The sequence below is a fragment of the Tursiops truncatus genome, chromosome 17 (assembly GCF_011762595.2).
Source record: "Tursiops truncatus isolate mTurTru1 chromosome 17, mTurTru1.mat.Y, whole genome shotgun sequence".
Classification (NCBI taxonomy): Eukaryota; Metazoa; Chordata; class Mammalia; order Artiodactyla; family Delphinidae; genus Tursiops; species Tursiops truncatus.
Genome location: NC_047050.1, coordinates 64,212,500 through 64,235,995, shown reverse-complemented (window position 1 = coordinate 64,235,995; position 23,496 = coordinate 64,212,500). Strand labels below are relative to the sequence as shown.

General features: G+C 50.0%; 1 protein-coding gene across 1 annotated transcript; it reads right to left on the bottom strand.

Annotated features, from left to right (window-relative positions):
- Nucleotides 1-12,892: 12,892 nt before the first annotated feature.
- Nucleotides 12,893-21,258, bottom strand: TRIB1 (tribbles pseudokinase 1). Its single transcript, XM_033842896.2, has 3 exons — nucleotides 19,999-21,258; nucleotides 17,661-17,953; nucleotides 12,893-15,112 (listed from the first exon to the last, which is right to left on the bottom strand). Exons 1-3 carry the CDS (start codon nucleotides 20,965-20,967, stop codon nucleotides 14,647-14,649), a joined length of 1,728 nt encoding a protein of 575 aa, XP_033698787.1. The 5' UTR covers nucleotides 20,968-21,258; the 3' UTR covers nucleotides 12,893-14,646.
- Between the last annotated feature and the right edge of the window lie 2,238 nt (nucleotides 21,259-23,496).

Here is a 23,496-nt window from a genome sequence, read left to right as displayed (position 1 = left end):
TGCTGACATCACTCCCCTACCTCAAAGCCTCCCAGAGGTCACCAAGGTCACAGGACAAAGGCCGGACTCCCCAGCCTGGCGTGTGAACTCTCTGGGAGCCAGCCCCAGCCTATCTTTTCAATCTGGCCCTCCGCCCTGCTGCCCCTGCAAATATGACACTCCTGGCTGACTTCACTTCCCCCTCCAGAGCCTGGGTTTAATATCTGCTCTATCATCTACCAGCTGTGTGACCACCGGCAAGTTATTTAACCTTTCTGACCTACCGTAAAATAAAGATAATAATAGTATCTACCTCCTAGGACTGATCTAAGGATTTAATGAGTTTGGATTTGCAAGGCATGACAGGTCTTGGCACAGAATAATGCTGGGTGTGCTGTTATTATTCCTACCACTGTTCTCTCCCTCCAGGGTCTTCTTCCCCAGCCCCATATCTGCAGAATACAGGCCTCTGTCTTTCAAGACCCCTCTGACATGCCACCTCCTCCACAAATGCTACCCAGACCCCCCCGGAGCACCATGGTACTGTCTGCATTACTTCAATATCATAGTTATTTCTGTTCACCCTTCACCAGACATCAAGGGCCTGTAGTTAGACACTGAGGCTCCTTCCCCTCTGTGACCCCCACAGGCCCCAGAGGAGTTCTTAGTACATAGTGTGGCAACATGATTAGTGAAAGTACACAGGCTCTGGGGTCCGAGAGTCTTGAGTGCACACCCTGGCTCTGACACTACTAGCTGTGCAATCTTGGGTAAATTACTTAACCTCTCTGAGCACCAGTTTTCACCTTAGGAATGAGGATGACCATCTCGGTCTCATCGAGTTGCTGTGGGAATAAATCCAATAACCTCTGGACCCCCCGACATAGTGTCTGGCACAGAGGAGACCCTCAGTGAAGATTAGTTTCCTTTTTACCTTTAACCACGTGAATTCACATCTTCCACAGCTTGAACGTAAACACCTAGAGGGCAGGGGTCATGCCTTCATCCTATAAGATGAAGGGAGAATTTGTGAGCTCGTCCAAGATGCTCCCCAAATATTTGAGCATCAATCATCTGAGTGGTCCTGAGGGAGGTCAGCAATGCAGGGACTGGGGCAGGGGGCGGTGCAAGCAGGAGGGCTGGAATGAATTTTTATTTGTCGCTAACTTTCCTCTAGGCAAAGCTTCTGCACCATACCTCCTTCTTTTTTTTTTTAATAGGTAATTTTAATAAGTCTATATTCATTTTTAAAATTGAGTCAATAATCAAAACCTTCCAAAAAAGACATCACCAGGCCTAGATGGTTTCACCAGTAAATTACACCAAATATTAAAGGGAAGAAAGGCTACAGATTCTCCATAATTTTTTCGGAAAATAAAAGCAGAGTAACACTTCCTAATTCATTATATGAGGCTAATATCACCGTAATGTTAATCAGATCAGTTTGTTGGATCATGTCTATGTTCATGTGATTTTTTGCCGGCTTGATCTATCAGTGACAGAGGGATGCTAATGACTCCAACCGTATTGGTCCATTTGTCCATTTCTCTTAAATTTCTCAATATTTTCCTCGCTTCCTTCTTAAAGTGGAATGAATTACGCAGCTCCCAGGACCTTCCTGTCCCACAGTCACGTCCTGAGGCTGTGAGACACTGAGGCTCCAGAGACCAGCCGGACCCAGCAGAAGCTCCCTTCTGGCTGCATGAGGGAGAGGGGAAGTCATCCCGTCCAGGTTCCAGCTCTGTTTGACTTGCTGAGCATGGCCGTCCCCGTAGGCTGCATTCCGTGGCCTCACGCCAGCCTGGTGTGTAATACACTCCAGCCACCCTCTCATTACCTAATGCCTTCCTAATCCGCAGTTTACGCAAGATGAGTGCAAATCTCTGAGAAACACTAAGAGAAACACCAGACCAGGCACTTCCCCGGCCGGCCTGCACCCTGCTTCGGGGCTGGAGGTTTCATCGTGGAGATGCCTGCTGTTCGTTACCATGTGGGCCACTGGTACGGGACTTGGAGCTCCGCTTCTCACACGACGCTCCCCCCAATCTGTACCTTCACCCCCTCTCTATCATCACTCACACTGGACTAAAAAGTCTATTGTACATGGAATGGTGGGCAAAGCCTTATATCTTTCAGTAAAGCAGATCTTTCAACCAATGGTGCTGAAACTATTGGCCAATCAATATGGAAGAAAAAAAAAAAGCCTTGACCTTTAATTCATATCATATATGAAAGTTCACTCAAAGTCTCAAGATAGATCATTGACCCAGATATAAAACCTAAAACGAGAAGCTTCCCTGGTGGCGCAGTGGTGGAGGGTCCGCCTGCCGATGCAGGGAACATGGGTTCGTGCGCCGGTCCAGGAGGATCCCACATGCCGCAGAGCCACTGGGCCCGTGAGCCATGGCTGCTGAGCCTGCGTGTCCGGAACCCGTGCTCCGCAGCTGGAGAGGCCACAACAGTGAGAGGCTCGCGTACCACAAAAAAAAAAAAAACCTAAAACGATAAAACTTTTACAAGAAAATAAATGCGGGATAGAATCTTTGTAACATTGAGCTAGGCAAAACTTTTCTTAGAAAGTACATGAAGCATAAAAGAAAAAAGTGGTAAATTCGGCTTTAAAAAAATGTAAAACTTCACCTCCTCAAAAAGCATTCTTTAAGAACATGAAAAGACAAGTTATGTTCAGGGAGGAACTATGTATTTGCAAAACATGTATTGGATAAAGAACTTGCATCTGGAATATGAAAAGAATTCCTACAACTCAATAAGAAAACAAACATCCCAACTGAAAACTAGGCAAAATACTTGACCAGATTCACCAGTTCAGCAAAGAAGAGATGCAGAGGGCAGATAAGCACTGGAAAAGATGCCAGACCTCACTAGACATTAAGGAAGTGAAATTTAGAACCACAGCAAGCTACCACTACACGTCTACTAGGAAGGCTAAAATATGAATTAATTGATTAATTAACTAATTAACTGACAATACAAAATCTTGGTGAGGATGTGGAGCAACGGGAACACTCATACATTGCTGATGGGGATGCAAAACAGTATGGCCACTCTGAAAAGCAATTCAGTGATTTCTTATCAAGTCAAACATATGAGCCAGCAATTCCACTTCTAGGTATTCACCCAAGAGAAATGAAAACATACATTCACACAGAGACATGTACATGAATGTTGATGGCAACTTTACTCGTAATAAGCCCAAATTGGAAACAACCCAGATGTCCTTCAATTGGTGAAGGGGTAAACAATAGGTTTCCATCCACACAATGGAATACTACTTAGCAGTAAAAAAAGAACGAACTAGGATACATACAACAGCATAGAGAAATCTCAGAAGCATTTTGCCGAGTGAAAGAAGGTAGACATAAAAATTTATATCTGTATGATTCCAAATCTCTAGAGACAGAAATCAGATTAATGATTGTTAGGGGCTATGGATAAACAAGGAGAGTGACTACAAAAGGCACAGGGGAACTTTTGTGGTGATAGAAATGTTTGAAATCTTTATTGCGGTGGGACTCATACAGGCAGAAGCATTTGTCAAGTCTCATCCACGTGTACACTAGACAAGGGTCAATTTTACTGTAGGGAAATTATACCTCAATGAATATGACTTTTAAATAACAGAAAGTAGAATAAAATAAAATGCAAATCTGATGGAACCTGTCCTCATCATGAAGATAAAATGACACCAGTAATTGTAACAGTCAACGTGCAGCAGACACTATCCTATGAAATTTACACACATTGTTTCATTTAAGCCTCATTCAATCCTTGCAGGTCCTCAAACACAGCAAGCACTTTCCTGTCTCAGGCCCTTTGCACTTGCTGTTCCCTTTATCTGGAATGTTCTTCCACTAGATGACTCCATCTCCCACATTCCTTGGGTCTGTATTCAAAGTCACCTCCTCAGAAAAGACCTTCTGTCCCCATTCTATCTAGAATAGTCCCTCAACCTATCACTCTGTATCCCTTACCTAGTTTTACTTTCTTCCCAGATCTCAGTAGTACCTGCCATTACATTGCACACGTTTTGTTTCTATCTCTCCATAAGAATGTCATTTTTTCAATTGCTCCTTCTTCCATTCCAACACCCGCTGCGTGCCTGCCCTGCGGTATGTGTGGGCAGAACAAAGCTCCCAGAGGCAGAAAGTTCCCACAAGGCCGAGATAGTGTTGATCGGTCCTGTCTCCCTCCCAGCACCCCTTCTCGTAACCTGGGAGGGGTCTCTGCAAGGGCCTCACCTGTTTAAGAGTCACAGAATTTGCAGCATGAAAAGAGCACTGGTCTTGGAGTTAAGACACCTTTACACCAGCCTGGGAGCCCCTGAGCCAGGCACGTCACCTAACAAGGTCTCAACTTCCCCACTTGTAAAATGATTTGAAGCGTGTTCTTTGGATATTAGCATGAATAGGAATCCCCTAAGAAATTGATTTAAAAGGCATGTCCTTTCCCAAGAAAATGGGATTCAGCAGATCATTGGTGGAGTCAGGAAATCAGCACTCTTAACCCTCACCCGGGGCAGTCTGACAGTCTAGGGACCAAATGTTGGATGTTGATAGTTTCAAATAATTTTTGAGCTGCAAAAGTCTTCCTCCAAATATCATTTTATGTAGAAACCATAGATCCAGCGCATAAATTGGAGAAGCTCTGACTTCTCAGAGCTGACTCCTTCTCAAGTGTTTCTCCCTCACACTCCCGCCAACTCACCATGCTGTGGCCCCAGGCACCCTAGCGTTCCTTGGAACACAGTTTGAAAACCACACTCTAGAGCTCTCTGATTCAATCACTGCACAGATATTCATGAGCATCCACCACTCTAGTCATTCTTCCAGGTACTAGGTATCCAACCATAAAAACAGGTAAGTCCCTGCTCTGACAGATTTCACATTTTATGGAGATGGCCTGCTTGCTCGCCATGTGCCAGACACTGTTCTAAGGGCTGTTTGTGTATTAATTCATTCAATTCTCACCACATCCCTATCAGACAACTACTACCGTTAGCCCCATTTTACAGAAGAGGAAACGGAGGCCTAGGGAGATTAAATAAGTTGCCCAAGGTCACACACTAGAAAGTGGCAGAGTCAGGATTTGAACCCAGAGATTTTAGCTCCGGCCAACATGTCCTTCTAAAATCCTGCCCAGTTCTCAGAACCTCTGCTCTATGAGCCCAGGAGGTATGTGTGAGCCCACCTGAGGCACGTAGGTGCCTCTGCCTGCCTCACCAAGTGTGAGTTCAAACAAAACCCTTTAGCACCCAGGCCCTGCGGGGTTAAGACTCCAAGACTGGGCTCCAGGTGAAACCGGACCCCACATGACTTCCAGTTGACGCAAGTGGCCTTCTCTACCTGCAGGGACACCGAAAGCCTCATCTCTGGGGTGTGGAAGAATGTTCTCTTTGGCCCGGGTGCTGAGTTTATTCTGATCACCACTGCACCGCCTTGGCCAGCTCTTGGGAAGATGACTGGGTCCAGCAGCTCTGCTGGTGTTCCCAACTTGACAGGGTGACATTGATGCATCTGCAACCAGAACGTCAGCACCAAATAAGGAAGCAGCATGGGGACACAGCCAAGTGAATGCTGAGTAAGAGTAGAGAGCACACGGACTGGCAAACTCTTCCAACAGGAGGCTGGGGAGGGAGCTTAGAGGTCATTTACACACAGGCCACTCATTCTGCCAACTGGGAAACCAAGGTCTTATTTCAGCTGTGTTCTCAGGCTCTGGCCGTTGCCTCTGAGGTTGAGAAAGGTGATGGGACTGGAGGCAGGCAGACAAGTCCATATCCCAGTCCTGTCTTTAGTGAGCCTTTTGACCTTGAGCACTTAACATCTGAGTCTCCGTTCCCCATCTGTACAAAGGAGATGATAATATCCCTCAGATGCCGTGAGGATTGCAAGCGATGATTCATTCAACACACCCAATGCCAAGCAGCTACTCAGTAATATTAGTTCCTCGCCGCTCCCCTCTCCTGGATTTACCCAAAATATACCCATTTTCAGGAATGACCTCACCTTAACTGAGACTTAACGGGTCTCTGTTTGAAAATGGGTGGCAATCTCATGTTGCCCTAATTGGTCAACAGCGTCAGCTTCACCCAGGAGCTGGTTGCAAATGCAGAGTCTCCGGCCCCACCCAGCCCTGATGAACAGAATCTGCATCTTAACAAGATCCCCAACCCCACTCATGAGAAGCACCACTAAGCATATTTTTTTAATGAGTTGACTTTCTGCTTTTGGCCGTCATTGACCCCAGTTGTTGGTAGCCAACATCTGTTGAGACTTTGATACATGGCAGGCATGTGGGAAATGTTTTACAGGCATGATCTTACCTAAACTGCACAATCTCAGGAAGTGCGAATGCTCACTAACCCATTTCACAGATAAGACAACCGAAGCTGAGGTGGGTGAGTTCCCTCCGCGGTCAGTTCTAGAGCCGCACTTCGAATCCTGGGCCTCTGCAACTCCACGCTCCTCCCTTTGCCACCCTGCTGGCTAGAACTAAGCTACCTCTGCCTCTGCAGAAACTAGGCATGGGTTAATTTTTTTAATCCCTGTTCTCCTTGTGGGATCCCAGTGAGGCCTCTTGGGTATCTGTGAAATGGCAGTTTCAAGTCCCCCCAGGCTCCCAAGGTGGGTTTCTGAGACGCTGGAGGAGCTGGCCAGCTGGACGAAGCCAGAGAAGCCAGACTGCTCTCTGCTCACTTGAACTGACTAAGGCCAAGGTCACCAGCCCCCCCACCCCCGCCCCGGGGAAGCAGGTAGTGGGAAGGCTAATGCTCTGGGCACTGCCCTGCTCCCCGAGACTGGCCCTCCCATCTAAGCTGCCCCCTAGAACAGTCAACACTCTGACCTGGCAAGCCTGCAAGCCAGAAGGAAAAGAACAGTTATGACAAAGGAGAGAGGGGGACGTGTAATAATGACAATGGGAACATGGGAACACTAATCTCTGACCGAAATCCCAGGCCAGGCCCTTTGTGTGTTTTATCACCGATCCTGCCTGCAGCCCTGCAGCTCTGCAAAACACTTATTTTTATGTACCCATTTTACAGATGAGGAAATGATGCGTCAGAAAGATTTTGCAACTTGCTGAAGGCCACAGACCGAGTAAAGAGGGAGGCTGGGATCCAAATCCAGATCCATCTGACTTCCCAGCCTGGATTCTTTCTACTTTGAAGGGATTTGCCTGAATTTCAAGCCACCTACAAGGCACCTTGGCCTAGACACTGAACAGCTTTACTTCATGTAACCCTCACCGCCACAGCATTGGGGATAGGTGGCATTATTACTGCAACTGAAGCAGGGAGCAGTCACGTGACTCGTCTGGGTCATAGAGCTAATTAGCTATGAAGCTGGTATTTGCTACCAGGTCTCTCTCACCCCGAAGTTCAAGCTCTTTCCTCTTTCCTGCCAGCTCTGGGAAGTATAAAGTGTTTTACCCCAAGAGAGCTCAGGGTCTACTGACATGATAGGACTTTAGTTGTGGGAATAAATATAAAAGATGAACATCTGCCACCATGGGGGAGCAGGTCACTCACACGTTAAGAGCATATTCATTAGCATGAGACTCCTTATGTTCAGATCCCATTTACTAGCTGTGTGACCTTGAGCAAGTTACTTACCCTCTCTGGGTTTTCCTGTACCCACCTGTAAAATGGGACAAATAAGAGTGCCTTCCTCACAGAGTTGTTATAAGAATGAAATGAGGCCATGCCTGTAAAGGGCTGAGGCAGTGCTGGGCAGGTATGAGTAGTCAGTACACGTGGGTTCCTATCATCACCGTCATTCTAATTATTCCCTTTCTGTGTTCACACTTGGCACAGGACAGCCAGCAGTGTGTCGAAAGCATATTGAGTGTTCAGGGGCTGTCCGTGAAATGTCCTCCACAAATTCACTTCCCCAGTGAAGAAGTGAGAAAGGTGCTGATCGGCAAGAACTTGGACACCAACTCTGACTGCAGCTACTGAGAAAGAAAATTTCAAATACGAGACGAGCGTTGGCTGCGAATCGGCTATTCTTCCCCCTCTCTCAGCCTTGGCTTCCCCATCCATAAAATGGGGGGAGTGTGGGTGAACCTGCCTCCCGGCTGCTGACAGCTACAGCTCCACAGGGAGCGGGTCTGGTGGCTCTTCACCTCCCAAAGGCCTCCTCGCGTGTAACGGGGATGGGAAGTCCGTTTGGAGTGTACTTGAACCCTGACCCCACAGGCCCTCGCGGTCCAGCCTTCTACCGGGGATGCGCCTGCTGCCTTCTAGCTAACGAGGCGTGGAGTTGAGATCATGACTGAGCTGCACAGCCACGGGCCTGGCTCGCCGGGCTGTGCTGACCAAGTGCGACGGCCAGGTGAGGAAAGTGCTGGGGACACTCATGTAGTCACTGCCTGAAAGGACAGACCTCAGAACCGATGTTTTCAAAATGCCGTGTCTGACGTCCAAAATTTTTCTGGCTCACTCCATGGACGTGCCCGACATTGATCTCATTTGGGTCCAGACACATTCTAGAAGGTCACGCACAGCACACCAGCTTGCACCCAGGAAGCTGAGCTGCAGGGTGCAGGCGCGGCTGTGGCTTCCCCAGTCTCAGCCTTGGTGTCCCCTCCTAAAATGGGGTAAGTGTGGACTAAATCTTTTTTTTATAATAAACATTTTATTTGGAATAGTTTTAGATTTACAGAAAAGTTGCAGAAATAGTACAGATAGTTGCCGAATATCCCTCACTCGGTTTCCCCTGATCCTATCATTTTACATTTCCGTGGTACATTTGTCCCAATTAAGAAACCAACAGTGACACATTATTACTAATTAAAATCCAGACTTTATTTGGATTTCACTCATTTTCTCATTAACGTCCTTTTCCTGTTCCAGGATGCCACATTGCATTTAGGACTAAATCGTTTACAAAGTCTCCCAGTTCTAAAAACCAACAGGCAGTAAGCCCTCGTGGTTAAGAGCTCTGGATGAATGCTGTGCTGTGTGACTTTGGATAAATCCCTCACCCTCTCTGAACCTCAGTCTCTTTATCTATAAAAAGGGGATGATACCAGTATTGCTTTATAGGGGTGCTGTGAGGTAATTTGTCAATTCACGTGAAGCACTTAGCACAGCTCTTAGTATGCCATGAGGGCTCTGTTGATAAGAATCAGCAAGTAGACATCATAGACTAAAACAAGGAGTAACCCAGCATATGGTACACTTCCTGGCAAAAAATCTCCCAGCACAATGGCTGCTCCAAAAAGAAGATATCATGTTGCTGGTCTAGCACATCAAACCCAAAGTGTAAAGCACCGGACTGGAAAAGGCAAAGATCTGGAGTCAAACAGGCCTGGGTTCGAGTCCCATCCACCCACTGCATGAATTTGGACACACTGTTCAGCCTCCAGGTCTCGGCATCCATATCTGCTAAATGGGAACAAATCATTCACTTCACAGGGTTGCTGAGAAGACAAAATGAGACGCGTACTGTCAAGCATAAGCAGGACTGAGGTGTGATATTCGTGAAAGAGACCATCTTCCTCTTTTCCTACCTCTTCTAGGAACCGTAAGTCACTGACTGCTCCTGGGATCTTTAAGAATCCACTGAAATCTCATATGGGCAGTTCCCAGGGGTTGGTAGTGAGATCCTACTCCTCTTTTTTTTTTTTTTTGGAGGGGAGCCAAAGTCATATTGAAAAGCCGGTTCCATAATCTTCATTGCTACAATGCTTTTTCTCATCCAGTATGAAATTTTCATTCTAATTTCACGCTGCCTGTGACTAGTTTTAAAAGGAAGCATAAAGCTATTCCGATGGTCCCTCTGACGAAGATTATCGTAGGCCCTGTTTTCACAGAATCACTCTCTTTTCACAGAATACCAACTGAAGAGGCCGAAGAAGTCAAAGGGTATCACTCCTGTTTAAAGATGAGCAAATGAGAGCCAGAGAGGCAGATCTGCTCGTTCAAGGTCAAATAGTGGAAGAGCTTCAGAGCTAGGAAGAGACCCCAGTCACAAGATCCCGGCTTCTGTGCTCTCGGCTCTCTGACTTGGAGGCCCATTAGGCTCTGAGCTGCTGGAGGACATCCCTCCATTTATCCATCCACACATCCATCCACCCACTCGTCCATCCACTCACCCACCCACTCGTCCATCCACTCGTCCACCCACCCACCCACTCGTCCACTCACCCACCCACTCGTCCATCCACTCATCCACCCACCCACCCACTCATCCATTCGCTCATCCACTCACCCACCCACTCATCCATCCATGTTGGTATTGGACACCTTCCTGTGATAGGCACTGAGCTGAGTGCTGAGAGCCAGGGGTGACAAAGACGGTCACAGTCCCCAACTTCATGGAGCTTTCTATTCACTGAGCTATGACTGAGTCTTGGTCTCTGTTTCCCAAGGGTCTACCGCAGTGCCTGGCACATGGTAGGTAAACAGTAAATGTTTTTTGAATAATGGATATCTCTCATCTTCAGTAATGCCCCCACATTTATAACTGAGGTACTGAATCACTGTGAAGACCTTGAGGGGGCTAAAATCTCAGTACCTGTATTTGTCTTGAACCGTCTTCTCCAGTCGTCATTCTTACCAGAAGTTAAACAGCCGTGTGCAGACATAGCCGCAACATTAGACAAGGAGTATAAGACCTGAGTTTATGTCCCAGCCCTGAGCTGCTTACTTCTAAGTAGCTCCTGAAAGACATTCGAGCCTGTTTTCTCATCTATCAAATGGAGCAAATAATATTTGACTTGCCTATTTCACTTGGCTGCTGTGAATATAAAAGGAGAGAGAGAAGGAGAGGGAGAAGGAAAAGGGGAGAAAAAGAGTGAAAACTTCTAGAAAGTACAATATGAATAAACAGTCATTGATATGTTACTTGAATGATTTATGTTGAGGGTACAAGAGAAAATAAAAGTGATCAGCCTTTTAACCAGTACTGGTACACTCTCCTTCCAACCTTCTATAATGTAACTGGTTGTGATTGCCCCAGATTTGTTCCAACCTTTGAAGAGATTAAATTTATGGATTTGTGGCATCACGTGTCACCCCAGCCAATCCTGACCCATATTTCTCTCCACTTTGTTCATGCAACGACAGTACAAAAAGGTGCTGTAACCTTAATTGCTTGCAAAGTATTTTGAAATCCTTAGATTAAAAGGTTCTGTGAAGTCCAAAGTATTAGCCTTCTGTGTGCCCTAGGAGTTGTGCAGAGCCTCGCCTGGGTTCATCAGGGCAGGGAGAAATTGCAGTGTATGTTCTGAGGACCCAGGAACTTTGGGGTTTAAGGGTCTTCTTCGTGGAATGGCCCTAGATCAACTCCCAGCTTCCTAGTCTCTTAGCTACTCAGGCATCTGACCATTCCTTGTGTTGCTTTGTGCTTTTTCCGTTTCTTAAGTTCCTGGGTCACGAGGCCTGAGTTGCACTTACTTTGGTGTCATAGGTCTCTTTCCTGAGTGATCTCAGCCTAAGTCCTAGAAAGGGCAACTGTGTCACCTGTAATCTCTGTATGCCTTTTCATTTAAGCCCAGAGTGATGACTTAATCCTCATTCTAACTTTTACCATTAGAACTTAGAGTTAAAATTCTGTCCCATGGTAGTAACCCTTGGAGGAGGTGTCAGGTAGGGACTGAAACGGGTAGGAGGGGGCTCCTGGGGTCCTGGCAGTGTTTTGTTTCCTTGCCCTGACTGTAGGTTAGGCCAGTGTGTTTGTTTCGTGAAAATTCAGAGCCACACACTTCTACGTGCATTTTTCTATATATTTGTTACACTTACAATGAAAATATTTTTTTAAAAATCACTCTGGGGCATCCCTGGTGGCGCAGTGGTTGAGAGTCCACCTGCCGATGCAGGGGACACGGGTTCGTGCCCCGATCCGGGAAGATCCCACATGCCACGGAGCGGCTGGGCCCGTGAGCCATGGCCGCTGGGCCTGCGCGTCCGGAGCCTGTGCTCCGCAACGGAAGAGGCCACAGCAGTGAGAGGCCCGCGTACCGCAAAAAAAAAAAAAAAAAATCACTCTGGATGCTAACTGACTTCATATAGAATAAATTCTGATGTGATAGTGAGGCTATACACCTAATCAAATCAAAATCCTTTCTTTCTCTGCCTTTGTAATTCAAAATAATGTTGCTTTCAGTTTTCCATCCTTTAGTTCCATTTTCACACTTACAGGAAACATGGAAGAGCCTCAGCCATTTTAATTAAGTCTAATGGGGGAGGTAAGGGGGGAGGTTGGTTCTCATCAGAAGTCCTGTGATGCCTTCAGGGATGTATGTGGACCTCTGAAATTACAACAAAATTCTGTTGGATACACATGTACATTTTTCTGAGAAGTGTCCACGATTTTCATCAAATTCTCAAGGGTCCCTGAACTAAAAAGGACCATAAGTCAGAGGGACTCTTACAACTCAAGGCTTTTTTTTTTTTTTTTTTGCGGTACGCGGGCCTCTCACTGCTGTGGCCTCTCCCGTTGTGGAGCACAGGCTCCGGACGCGCAGGCTCAGCAGCCATGGCTCACGGGCCTAGCCGCTCCGCGGCACGCGGGATCCTCCCGGACCGGGACACGAACCCACGTCCCCTGCATCGGCAGGCGGACTCCCAACCACTGCGCCACCAGGGAAGCCCAAGGCTTTTTTATGTATGCTCCTCTCGAAATGTTTCTCGACTCTAAATTCAACCCATAGCCCTCACCAACCTGATTCACCGAATTGGTTTCACCCATCAAAATGAATTTGCTCACTTCAATGGAAAAAGTGAATGGGCTCAGCTGTCAAAGGTCACACATAATAATCATCATCTGTTTACTTCTCCATCTCCTCCTCGAGATCCCAGGCCCTGATGCCAGAGACCTTTGCAGCCTCGGTGTGAAAGTGCACCAGGCAGTGGCGGACTGGACTCCAAAGAAAGTCACTGCACCCATTTACGAAACCAGATTTATTAAAATTTCTCTACAAGTCAGAAACAGCCGTCTCACATATATACACATGTACAGGAAGGATCTAGTGTTTCGAAGCCCCAGCCAGCCCAGAGTCCTCAGCCGGGTCATGTATCACAGATACAACATTCAAGCAACCACAAGAACGTTAGTGGGACAGAGGCTTCTGTCCTCCCTCTTCTCCAAGTCCCATGATTCTGTCAAGGTAATATTGCCAATGATCATTCACATTTCACGTGGCCTTAGACACGCAGGTTATTCAGACAGACACAGACAACAGAACAAGCGTCAGAGCCAAAACAACAACAAAAAAATCGGACATATGTATAAAAGGTACACTATATGTACAAAGTACACAGTACGTGAGGTATACACGGTATTCTCACAATGCATGTTAGTAGTTTGCCTAGGCATAGCCCTTAAAAGTGACTGCCTGTTTTTGTGCCATTTCTCAAAATACAGTATGTTTGGTTTACCCGTTTAATCACCTGATTTCAGTACTGTCTATTTACTGATATTTCATCTGTACTTGTTTTTTTAATGCAAGTTGCAGTTTCTTTGTTAAGCTCTATCTTTTGTAGGTAGTGAGTTCCCATCTCTGGAAGCATTCAAAAAGAGGTTGCAGACCCAACCTGTGAAAGAAGCTGTGTGTCGGGGGGCGGATTTCTGCATTGGGAGGTGGCAGAGAAACGAAAGAAGTTGGGCCAGATGACTTTTAACGTCCCTTTCAAGTTTAAAGATTTGGGGCTTGCTATTTCATCCCAGATACTGATGATGCAGATGTATTCATAAACCACACCACATCCAAAATATTCACAACCTGTCATGCAAAACTGCAGACCATACCCATGGCGGTGGTTAAAGTATAATTCTGGAAGTTAGTCCGAGAACCGTCTAAGACTATCCAAAATTCACTTTCTCTGAAGCACTAAGATGTTTAACATTTGCTCTTGGGAGAGGGAGTGGAGAGCCTTCTTATCTTTCTCCTCCTAGACAAAATGCTCCACCCTGAGATGGTCTTGGGGAAAAAAGTAAAGGATAAATGCTAACATATTTGAGGGGAACCAAGAAAGCTAATGGTTTCCAAGTGCTCAAATTCTTGTTAAAAGTCTCCAGTCTCTCTGTCTGAGCTCAGAGTTCTAAAATAGCCAGGAGTTTGAATCTTTTATGATACTTTTCCACAGTTAGCTGGTAAGTGCTTTTATAGTGAAGGGATGGGAGGGCGCATTTCAAGGTCAGAAAGAAGGCATTAGTGCAAATGAGGTCTTGGCAGGAAATGGAGGAGAAATTCTGGGTTCGTGGTTCAGGCAGGCTCCTATGCCCCTGAAACAGTCTGCTCCAAAAAGATGAAGAAAGGGTGAGTGTTAAACCAAACCAGAAAAAACAACTTCCCGATCAGAGAAGCTAGGGTAGCAAAAGTCTGGCTACCGAAGACAAGTTCGAAGACGGCAGGTTTATTGGCCCAAATTATTTGTCACCCTGTTAAAAATATGGTTATTGCCCAAAATGCCATTGTGCGATTCATTTCCTCTCCCTTTAGAATGTTCATGTCACTTGATCACATGCTGCAGGATATCCACACTCCTTGCCACCTGTAAAAGATGCGGAACCCCCATATCTGACACAGGGACAGCTGGCGAAGGTTCACTAAGGGAAACAGCTCTGCAGGAAAGGCCTGTCCATCTTTAGAAATGGAAATGCCATGTGTGAGAATTATGAGGTTTCTGAGGTTTGGGGATTAGCAGAAGAAGGAACTGATGTCACTGTCCTCCTGGTACTCTGGAACAATCTGGTCGGAAGTTCCTATTTCTGAGTCGACGTACCCAGGCTCCAAGACAGACTCGAACCAGGGATGGAGTAAGATCTCTGGAGCAGTGAGTCTTTCTGAAGGCTCCCGTCTCAGAAGGCTGCGAATGAGGCACCTGGCTTTGGGGGAAATGTGGTCAGGAATGCAGAACTGTCCACGTCGGATTTTGGAGAAAAGGGCACTGGGGTCTGAGTCATGGAAGGGGTAGCGTCCCACCAAAAGGGTGTAGAGCATCACCCCGAGGCTCCAAACGTCCGCCGCCTTTCCGGAGTAGGTCCCTGTGGTGTTGAGAATCTCGGGGCTCACGTAGGCTGGGCAGCCATGTTTGTCTGACAAAGCATCATCTTCTCCCTTAATTATGTGTGTATCTTCTAGACTTTCCAGTCTGAGCTGGGTTCTGTAGGAGAGAGGAAACAAGCCATTACTTCCAGCTACTATGAAAACCAAGGCCTTCCCAATAATAGCGCCCACAAGTACTCATCGCAAAGGCCCAAGGAATGCCAGTTACCCCTTCATCCAGTTAGCAGTGCCTTGCATCACCCTGGAGGACTCAGGATTTCACAAACCAATACAAACTGCAATACACATTAGCAAAGTATTGAGAGAGAGCCTGGGGTGGAGGGTATGATGCAAAGCCCCAAATACTATTCATTATGCTACAGCTTATAAGACATATCCTAATAGGGGTTACACAATTTACAAAGTTCACATTGCAGCAGTGGGAGCCTGTCTCAGGGGAATGCTGACATTTCTCCAAAAGCTATCAGGGAAGAGCAGTTTATCCTACTGCTTCAGGGAGAGCCTGGGCATCCTACAAGTGGATCTTATCTCTTATCATGCCACTGACTGCCAGGGCTACTTGGACCCGTTGCTTGGCATTACAGAACATTACAGAACACGGAGCCCAAGGTCACTGTTACTGCACACAGGTTGTTAGCACTCCTGTTCACATCGATATATACACACAGAGGGGATTCTGTCCACCTGAGCCCAAGCCATGACGGCCATGACGGGAAACGTACATGGAATGTTAATTACATTTATTGGGATGTTTAATTGCAAAGAATGCTTAGCCTGGACAGAAAGGACAAAGAAAAGCAGCTGGTGGATTTGAAAGATGCAGGAGCCCTAAAACGCCCTCGTATGTGTGCACATGCACACACACACACACACACGCACACACACACGCACACCCTAGGATGACACATCAATACCTGAGCTCATTTACTCAGGTAAGGGTTTATCTCTTCAGGTAACAACCAAGGTTTGAAACATCTTTAGTTAAGGCTCTCTGATGAAGCTGCAGGTGCCTCCTTGTTCAGATCCAGCCACTCAAGCCTCCTGGCTCCCCCAAAGCCCAGAGCCATGTGGGGAGTCTCCAATACATGGTGGTCACTTATGCTCCCCCCAGCTTCTCTGAAACAGCCCTGTGTCAGTAAGTCACTCGTTGCGAAGTTAGACGCAAACATTTGGTACGGGCTACTGGGTCAATTCCTTTTCCTCTCAAAGGTCTAGTTCTTTTTTGTTTTTTTTTCTTCTTCTTCCTGCCTTCCTGTTCCCTGGAGTGTAGTATACATGTGCTAACTTCAGTATGTCCTCAGCCTGACCTCCCCCCCCTCCCCCCCGCCCCGTCCCCCCCTCCCGGCGTTATGTAAAATACCCATTGGTTCTGTAAACGGAAAATATGACTCAACCCACACTGTCTGCCACTGATTGGCTGCTGTAGTACTAAAACCCTGCACCTGTGCTGGTTACACGAATAGCGTCAGCCTGTCATTGCTTAACCCTCGGGTTGCCAAACTCCACGCACATGACATTCGCCTGTGCAATAGCAGATTTCAACAGTAAGCAAGGAGGTGTGTAAGGTGTGTTTCAGAAAATACATCACCATATCAAAGGAGAGTGTTCCAGGAATTGGAAACTTCTTCATTACCAACACTTTGCTTTTCTTTGCTAATCAGTATGATCCAATGACTCTTGCAAGGTCAGACACAAAGCCATGCTTTCTGGCAACTCAACCCTATACTTTTTCATAGGACCTGAAGTCAAGGGTAAAAAAAGCACAGGTGGGGTGAGCCCTGCATGAATACCTACAACGAAGTAACACACACCCACCTGTGCAATTCTACAATGGTATTGCTTTTAATCTTTCCACAAGGGATGTGGCCCACCTCTTAAAATCAGGTAAGGTTTATCTCCTGTGGCTTCCTGAATTCTCAACTGAAACCTCAACTCTGAATCTTAATGTCACATTATTGTCTTATCGAGCTCATCTTGTTCTTTATGAGGTAAGCCATGATCTATATTTAGCAACCAATTCTAGCCAGCTTCCATTTCTCATTCAACTGTGGCTATCTTCTGAAGATGCATCCAAACAAGACGTCTAAAAAGTCACCGGAGAATGGGGAGAAAATATTGGGGGCCAAGCCTGACTCATAATAGGAGTGTGGTGTGAAGGAAAGGGATAGGTTTCTGCAACTACGACAGTCTGACCAGCTCTGTGATACTTACTAGGTGCAATAAATAAATAAATAAACAGGGGGGGAAAAAACAAGAAAAAAAACCGCACTCGGTATAAACAAGGATTTGAAGACATCCTCTAGGAATGGATGTTGTGAAGGGCAGACTGACATTTGTACCCCAGGAGAACTGACCTTTCTGACAACGATGGGGAATAAACCTGATCCTGGGGTGGAAGCGGGGAGGGCAGCCTGTCCTCACGTGACATCCCATAGATGCACCAAGGTGTCCCCAGGCCACGTCCACAAGGGTGCAGAATAACCAACTTTGGCTTTGGCCCCTCTGGAGAGAGGATTTCTAAAGACTAACTCTGGGACAACTGAGCCCTTGGTGCTGTTTTGAACCAACACCCTTCACCTAACTGCTCGACCTGCACCCTCATTTTGGAGTCAAAAGGCACAGGAGAGGCTGTGGAGGCCGCTCACCTCTCCTCTGTGGAGAAGACAAACTTCCTAAGCTTTAGGTCCCCCAGCACGATGGCTGACTGGTGGCAGTGGGCAACGGCAGAGACGATCTGCTTGAAGAGCCGGGCAGCCTCCTCTTCCCGCAGCCTCTTCCGGCTGCGCACGTAGGAGTGCATGTCCCCAAAGTCCCTCTCAAAGAAGACATAGGCTTTGGTTTCCCCAAGGATCACTTCCACAATGCCAGTGATGTTCCTGTGTGAGGGCAGCTGGATGTAAGGCCGGATTCTGTCCTGGTAGTGTTTAATGGGAAACACCTGCAGAGAGAAGGGGATCACTTAGGAGGCTAGAAAAGCAGAGGCTGCCTCCCAGATCCTGGGCTGGGCTGCAGTTCTCAATCTCTGGGCTTTGGTTGAAAGTGAGGCTCCATTCATTTACCCCAACCTCCTGCAACCCCTGTTAGCTCTGCAGCCCCACCTGATGCAGCCTGGGCTACTCCTAACACCCAAAAGCAGTAGCATCTAGGGCTAGCAAATCTCCAAAGAGCTACCATATGGATGGTTTGAAAGAAGTCTTCTAGGTATGGCCTTCCGGCTCCAGAGAGCTAAGCTCCTAAGTCCCCACCCTCTGTGGCCCTTTCTCGTTGGCAGGTAATGCTGTGCAAAGTGGCTGATAGAGGTCCCCCTGGGATCTCCAGGAGCAGCCTCTGGAAATGCATGACCTCCTGCAGACCAGAGAGAGCACAGGACATGGTGACTCTGCAGCCTCCAAGTGGAAGAACATACAGCTGGAGAACGTACAGCTCTGTCATTACTCAGAAGGAACAGATGACTCCAAGCGCAAGACTGTCAACACAGCCCTAAGGAACCTGCCGAGGCTGTGACTCAGGTATAAGCAGTCTTGAGTTAAAATTCCCACAGGAGGGATACGGGATCCTCTGGGGGGGGGGGGGGTTCATTTGTTTACTTATCTCCCCCCCACACCAACTCCCATCCTCACTTTCACTCGGGACATGGGTAGCATCTTCTCTAAGAAGCTGGCTGGTCTCTTTAAGGGCCTTTTGTTTAGTCCGGTTACTCATATCCTAGACTCAACTGGAAACGGTGACACACGGGCTGTCACCATCTGGATTCAGCTATTATCTGCTCGGAGGAACTGGAAGGGGTTGCACAATGACCAGACCCACCCCACCTCTGACGCTCGGTTGCTCCGGCACCAGCTCGAAAAACCTTTCCGCTGCCCCCCTCCTCCCACCCCAGCCCACACTCATACCCTCTGAGCTCTGCTCCCCAGCCACCACGAAGAAAAGATTTTGCCCCCCTTTAAACTGGGCTCGATCACACATGTGAAGTTTCGTTCGGGTCGGACAGTAGGTGGCAGCAGCGAGGCCAGGGAAGGGGAGCTCGGGGGGTCAGGTGAGTTGCGGAAAACCAAAGAGCGACTTAAACTGAGGGGTGACCCTATGTTTCCGGTGAAAACGAGCAGCCCGGAGGCTTCTCAGGGATGTCTGAGGCCCGGGTGTCCAGCTCGCAAAGGGTGCATGGCCTGTGGGAATGTTCTGCGTCTATGGGCGCTGGAGGAGAGTGCGGAGGATCCTGTTTGCAAGAGTTGTATCCCCTCCAGGATGGAGCCCCTTATGTTCAAAGGAAAATCGCGGGCCGGAAAAGCAAGACATGAATGGAAGCGAGGGTTCCTAGTCGGTGTGGGCTTTCCAACATTTCTATTCCGGCCAAATACCCCCCGCCCTCGCTGGAAGACCCTCTCAGACTACTCTCTGGGGAGGACAGGGTTCCGGTTCCAGCGCGGGTTCCAGCCGGAATCCCCAAGACCGGAGCCCAACACGGACTTCCCGCCCCCTTACCACCCACGGCTGAGCCCGGGTGCCTCGCAGCCCCAGCAAGAGAGTTGCCAGCTGCTCCAAGCTCCAAGGAGGCACCCACAGCAGGGCGTCCTTCCAGAACGAGGGGCGGGGGAAGCGAGGAGAATGGGAAAGGGGCAATGGCATGGCCCTGGAATCCATATCAATTCCACAACTTATGTGGAACGCCACGCACTAAACTCGGCGCTAAGCAAATAACATAGATGTTGTAAAGCAACTGAGCACCGCACTTCCTCTCGACCGCCAAGCCCCCACTATACCACTCCATCCGAACCCCTCAATCCCCAATAGGGTGACCCGGGTCAAATGCTGCCTTAACGGGCTCAAACCCCCTTATCCGCCTTGCCCCAAGCCCAAGTCCTGACGGCACCTTCGGCCCCCGGGCGACGGCGGGCGAGACCCCAAACACCTTTGCCTGCCACCGGGTCCCCTCACCCCGCGACCCCCTGCCGGGTCCCGGGTCCCGGCCCCCTGAGTGCCTACCTTGCAGCGCAGCTCGCGGCCGGTGTGGAGGCACAGCGCCCGGGACACATGCTCGCGCTCGGCCAGGGGCAGCAGCAGGTAGTCGGCGATGCGGCTGGGCCCCGGCGCGCTCCCGGAGCCGCCGCCAGCCCCCGGAGCGGCGGGCGGAGGCTGCGGGCTGCAGGGAGAGCCAGGGGGGCTGAGGTAGTCCGGGGGGCTAGAGCACTCGGAGAGACGTGGGCACTTGGCCGCCACGGCCGCCGCGTCGTCCGCGTCCAGCAGGCGTTTGGCCGGGGCGCCCCGGCCGACCGGGAGTAGGAAGGCCGGAGCGCGGGGCTGCGAGACGCCGCTCATAGCAGAGCGTACAGGACCGACCCGCATCCCGTCCCCGGCCGGGGCGGCCCCGGCTTTGTACGTCCTCGGATCGGCGCGGAAGGTGCAACTGGGTCGGCGCCGGCGCCGCGACTTACTCCAGCCCGCGGGATGGAGGTTGCAGACGGAGCTTGGTTCTGCCCCCACGGGGGGCAAAGCCGGAGCCGCTCCCGGGCGCTCGCGGTACACGCGAGGACCACGGTGGCCGCGCGTCCGGGGAAAGGAGGCCGGTTCGGGTCCCCGGATCCCCGTGGGTACCGGCTCGGGGCGCCTCGCTATTGTTGTAGAGGCTGCCGACAGTCGGGGAAGCAGAGGCGGCGGCGGCCTCCGAGGTCCGGAGCAGCGAGAACAGGATTCCGCAGGCTCGGCGGAGCCACGGAGCAAATGCACTTCCCGAAGCAAGAAGTGTCGGAGCGAAAGCCGGACCAACTTTTCCGCGGCGCCCGGGATCCTACGCGCTCCGGGCTCCCGGCGTGAGTGTGCGCGAGACAGACGCGCTCGGAGAGGGTAACTGAGTGTGAGTGAGTGTGTGCGCCGCACCGATCCCGGCCAGTGCACTCCTCCTTCTCCTTTTCCTCCACCTCCTCCGCCTCCCGGTGACTCACGCTGTATACACATACACTCACAGGCCGGGCTGTGTAAACAGTTGGGAAGCCGGGTTGTGCAATGAGGTGGCTGCGACGACTCGGGCCCTGCCGCCGGGCGAGCAGTCACCGGAGCGGAGGGGAGGTGCAGCTGGGCCGGCGGGGGCGACGGGGGTGGCCCGACGGCTGGGGATGCTTCGGGCAGAGCGCGCTCCGGCGCAGGTGGCGTGTCCTGCGCGCGCACACGCCCCCCGAGCCGGTCTAGGCGGGAGGAGGCGCGCGCCCTCCCGCAGGCCGCGGGCTCAGCGCGAGAAGCCGGAGGAGGGGGCGGAGGAAAAGTTCCCGTGACGTCAGGGTCCCGGGGAAGTGGGCGGGAGGGGAGGGGCCGTGGGGGGCAAAGCAACCGTTGATTGGTGCGCGCTCCCCATTCACTCCGAGCACAATGGACTGCGGGCGCGCGCACCAGGGCTCTCAGCACCCGCCGCTCGCTGCAGCCGCGGGGTGACACCTCTTGCCCCGGGGATCCCCCCAGTGCCCCAAGCCTTGGGACCTCCGGTTGGAGCCGTGGGCGTCGCCGAGTCCCGGCGGTAGCCGGAGGAAGGGAGGAGAGAGAAGGTGATGAATTCCAGAATCACTCATTCACCCCCACGCGGTGGTTCCGGGGAAGACCTGCGCGTGGTAGTGGATGTGGCTTTTTTTTTCCTTTTCCCGCCCCCTCCCAGCTCTAATCCCCAGCGTCTGTTCGCTTCCACAAATAGAACCTTCTGTTGGATGAAATAAGAGCAAACACTGGGCCTTCTGCGCTGCCTCCACCTCCACGCCCCTCCCGCGCCTGCCGCCCGCCCGGATTGCACGGAAATAGCTCCTCCGGGCTCTCGGGCCGCCCCTTCGCGGTGACTCGCAGAAAGAGCTTCCTGAGCCGGGGCCGGTGGGAAACAAAGGATGTGGGGAGAGGGCGGAAGGGGCCCACGTGGCCGTCGCCGAATTCCTGCCCTCTCCCCAGCCTCCACACGCGCAGCAGGGTCTAGGACGCCGGGGCCAGCCCGGTTCCGTGGTGGCCGGGGAGCGGAGGCTAAGTCATCCTGGCCACCGACAGTGATGCTGCCTACACCCGGGCAACCCTGCCAGGGCGTGTGCATGCACTCGTGCAACGTGATTTGGGTGAGCTCGAGATGTGTGTCAAACCCTGCACAAAGCTCCGTGAAAAAACAACCTAGAATCTGTCGGTTTTCTTTCTTTCGAGAACCAGGTCCATTTGGAGTCCCTGGACACCCAACATAGATAACTGTTATCAGACAGTCCCTTCTGTACTTCTGCTAAATACTTCATTTTCTAAAACCAGGTCGAGCCCCAAGGATAAATCCTTTTCCATATCAAATCTCCATTCGTTCAACAAATACTAATGAAGCATCTGCTAAACTAGACGCTAGGGATTAGAAGATGAAAACTAGTAATAATAGCTAACATTAATTGAGGTCTGTAACGTGCACTTTACACACACTGCAGTTTTACAGCCACCCAGTGGGGTTATTTTTTGCCCTTTTTCACACAGAGGAAGCCTGCAAAGTTAAGTTACTTGCTGTGGTCAAATAGCTACTGAATGCATTCAAGCTCTTAAGCATTTGTGGGAACTCAGGGAAGATTACAATTTGTACAGAGAAAAGAGAAGTCAGGGAGGATTCCCTCTAGAAGGCATTAGACCTGGGGGCATGTGTGGGATTGTAAACGAGTTGCTGGGGTGGGGTGGGGGGAGGGCAGGGATGTGGGGAAGGGTAGGGTCAGCTTAAGAGGCCAGGGTGGCTGCAAGGCCGGAGACGGAGCCTGCACCGCACGTGTCATTGGGGGAAACGTGAAAAGCTCCAATGCCTACTGAGAAGGCTGCGCTTCATCCTGTAACCAGGCGAGAACCCACCAGAGGTTTTCCTTCTTTCAAGTTCATTTTGTGCTATTTATTTAAGATCCATTGAGCTGCCAGCTGGGCATCAGCACTTGGATGGCAAACTCAGCATGGGCCACCAGCATCTTCCTCCAAGGTGTGCATCTCCCTCAGTGCCTCTTCTGAGAGAAAGGCATCACCACCACCCATCCCCAGGGCCAGAATCCCTGGCAGTCATTTCCGCTTGAATCCACCGTTTTCCTATCCCCCACTCAGTTGTCACTGGGTCCATCCTAGACCTGCTAGGTCTCACAGCCACCCCCTGCCGCCCCTCCTCAGCTTCTTGGAGCTGCCCCTTGCAGACTATTTCTCATGCTCCCTTGCCCACTGGCTTACAGCCCATTTTGCCCAGAGGGAGGCCCTGGAGGGAGATGGGAGGGTGCTGCTTTGGGCACTGGCTGCACCTCCTCTGTGGCCCAGGCCCCGCTAGCCAGCCCCTCTGTGTAGCTGTTGCCATGTGCTGCCAGATCTCCCTACAGGAATGAAGGATTTATGCAGCCACACCCCCCAACCCTCCACCCCGGGACTGCTAGGAACACCTTTTGGGAGTTTTGGAACCTGCCTCAACTGAGAAGGGCTACCTTCCCCCAGTTCACACTCCCTTCCCAGGAGGGCCACATCCAATGA

Excerpts from the sequence above, each read along its gene's own strand:
- TRIB1 (XM_033842896.2), bottom strand. The coding sequence starts at position 20,967 with ATGTGTATACAGCGTGAGTCACCGGGAGGCGGAGGAGGTGGAGGAAAA. Across the intron at positions 17,954-19,998 it reads GCCGCGAGCTGCGCTGCAAG|GTGTTTCCCATTAAACACTA; the intron begins GTAGGCACTCAG and ends TTCTCTCTGCAG. Across the intron at positions 15,113-17,660 it reads GTCTTCTCCACAGAGGAGAG|AACCCAGCTCAGACTGGAAA; the intron begins GTGAGCGGCCTC and ends TCTCTCCTACAG.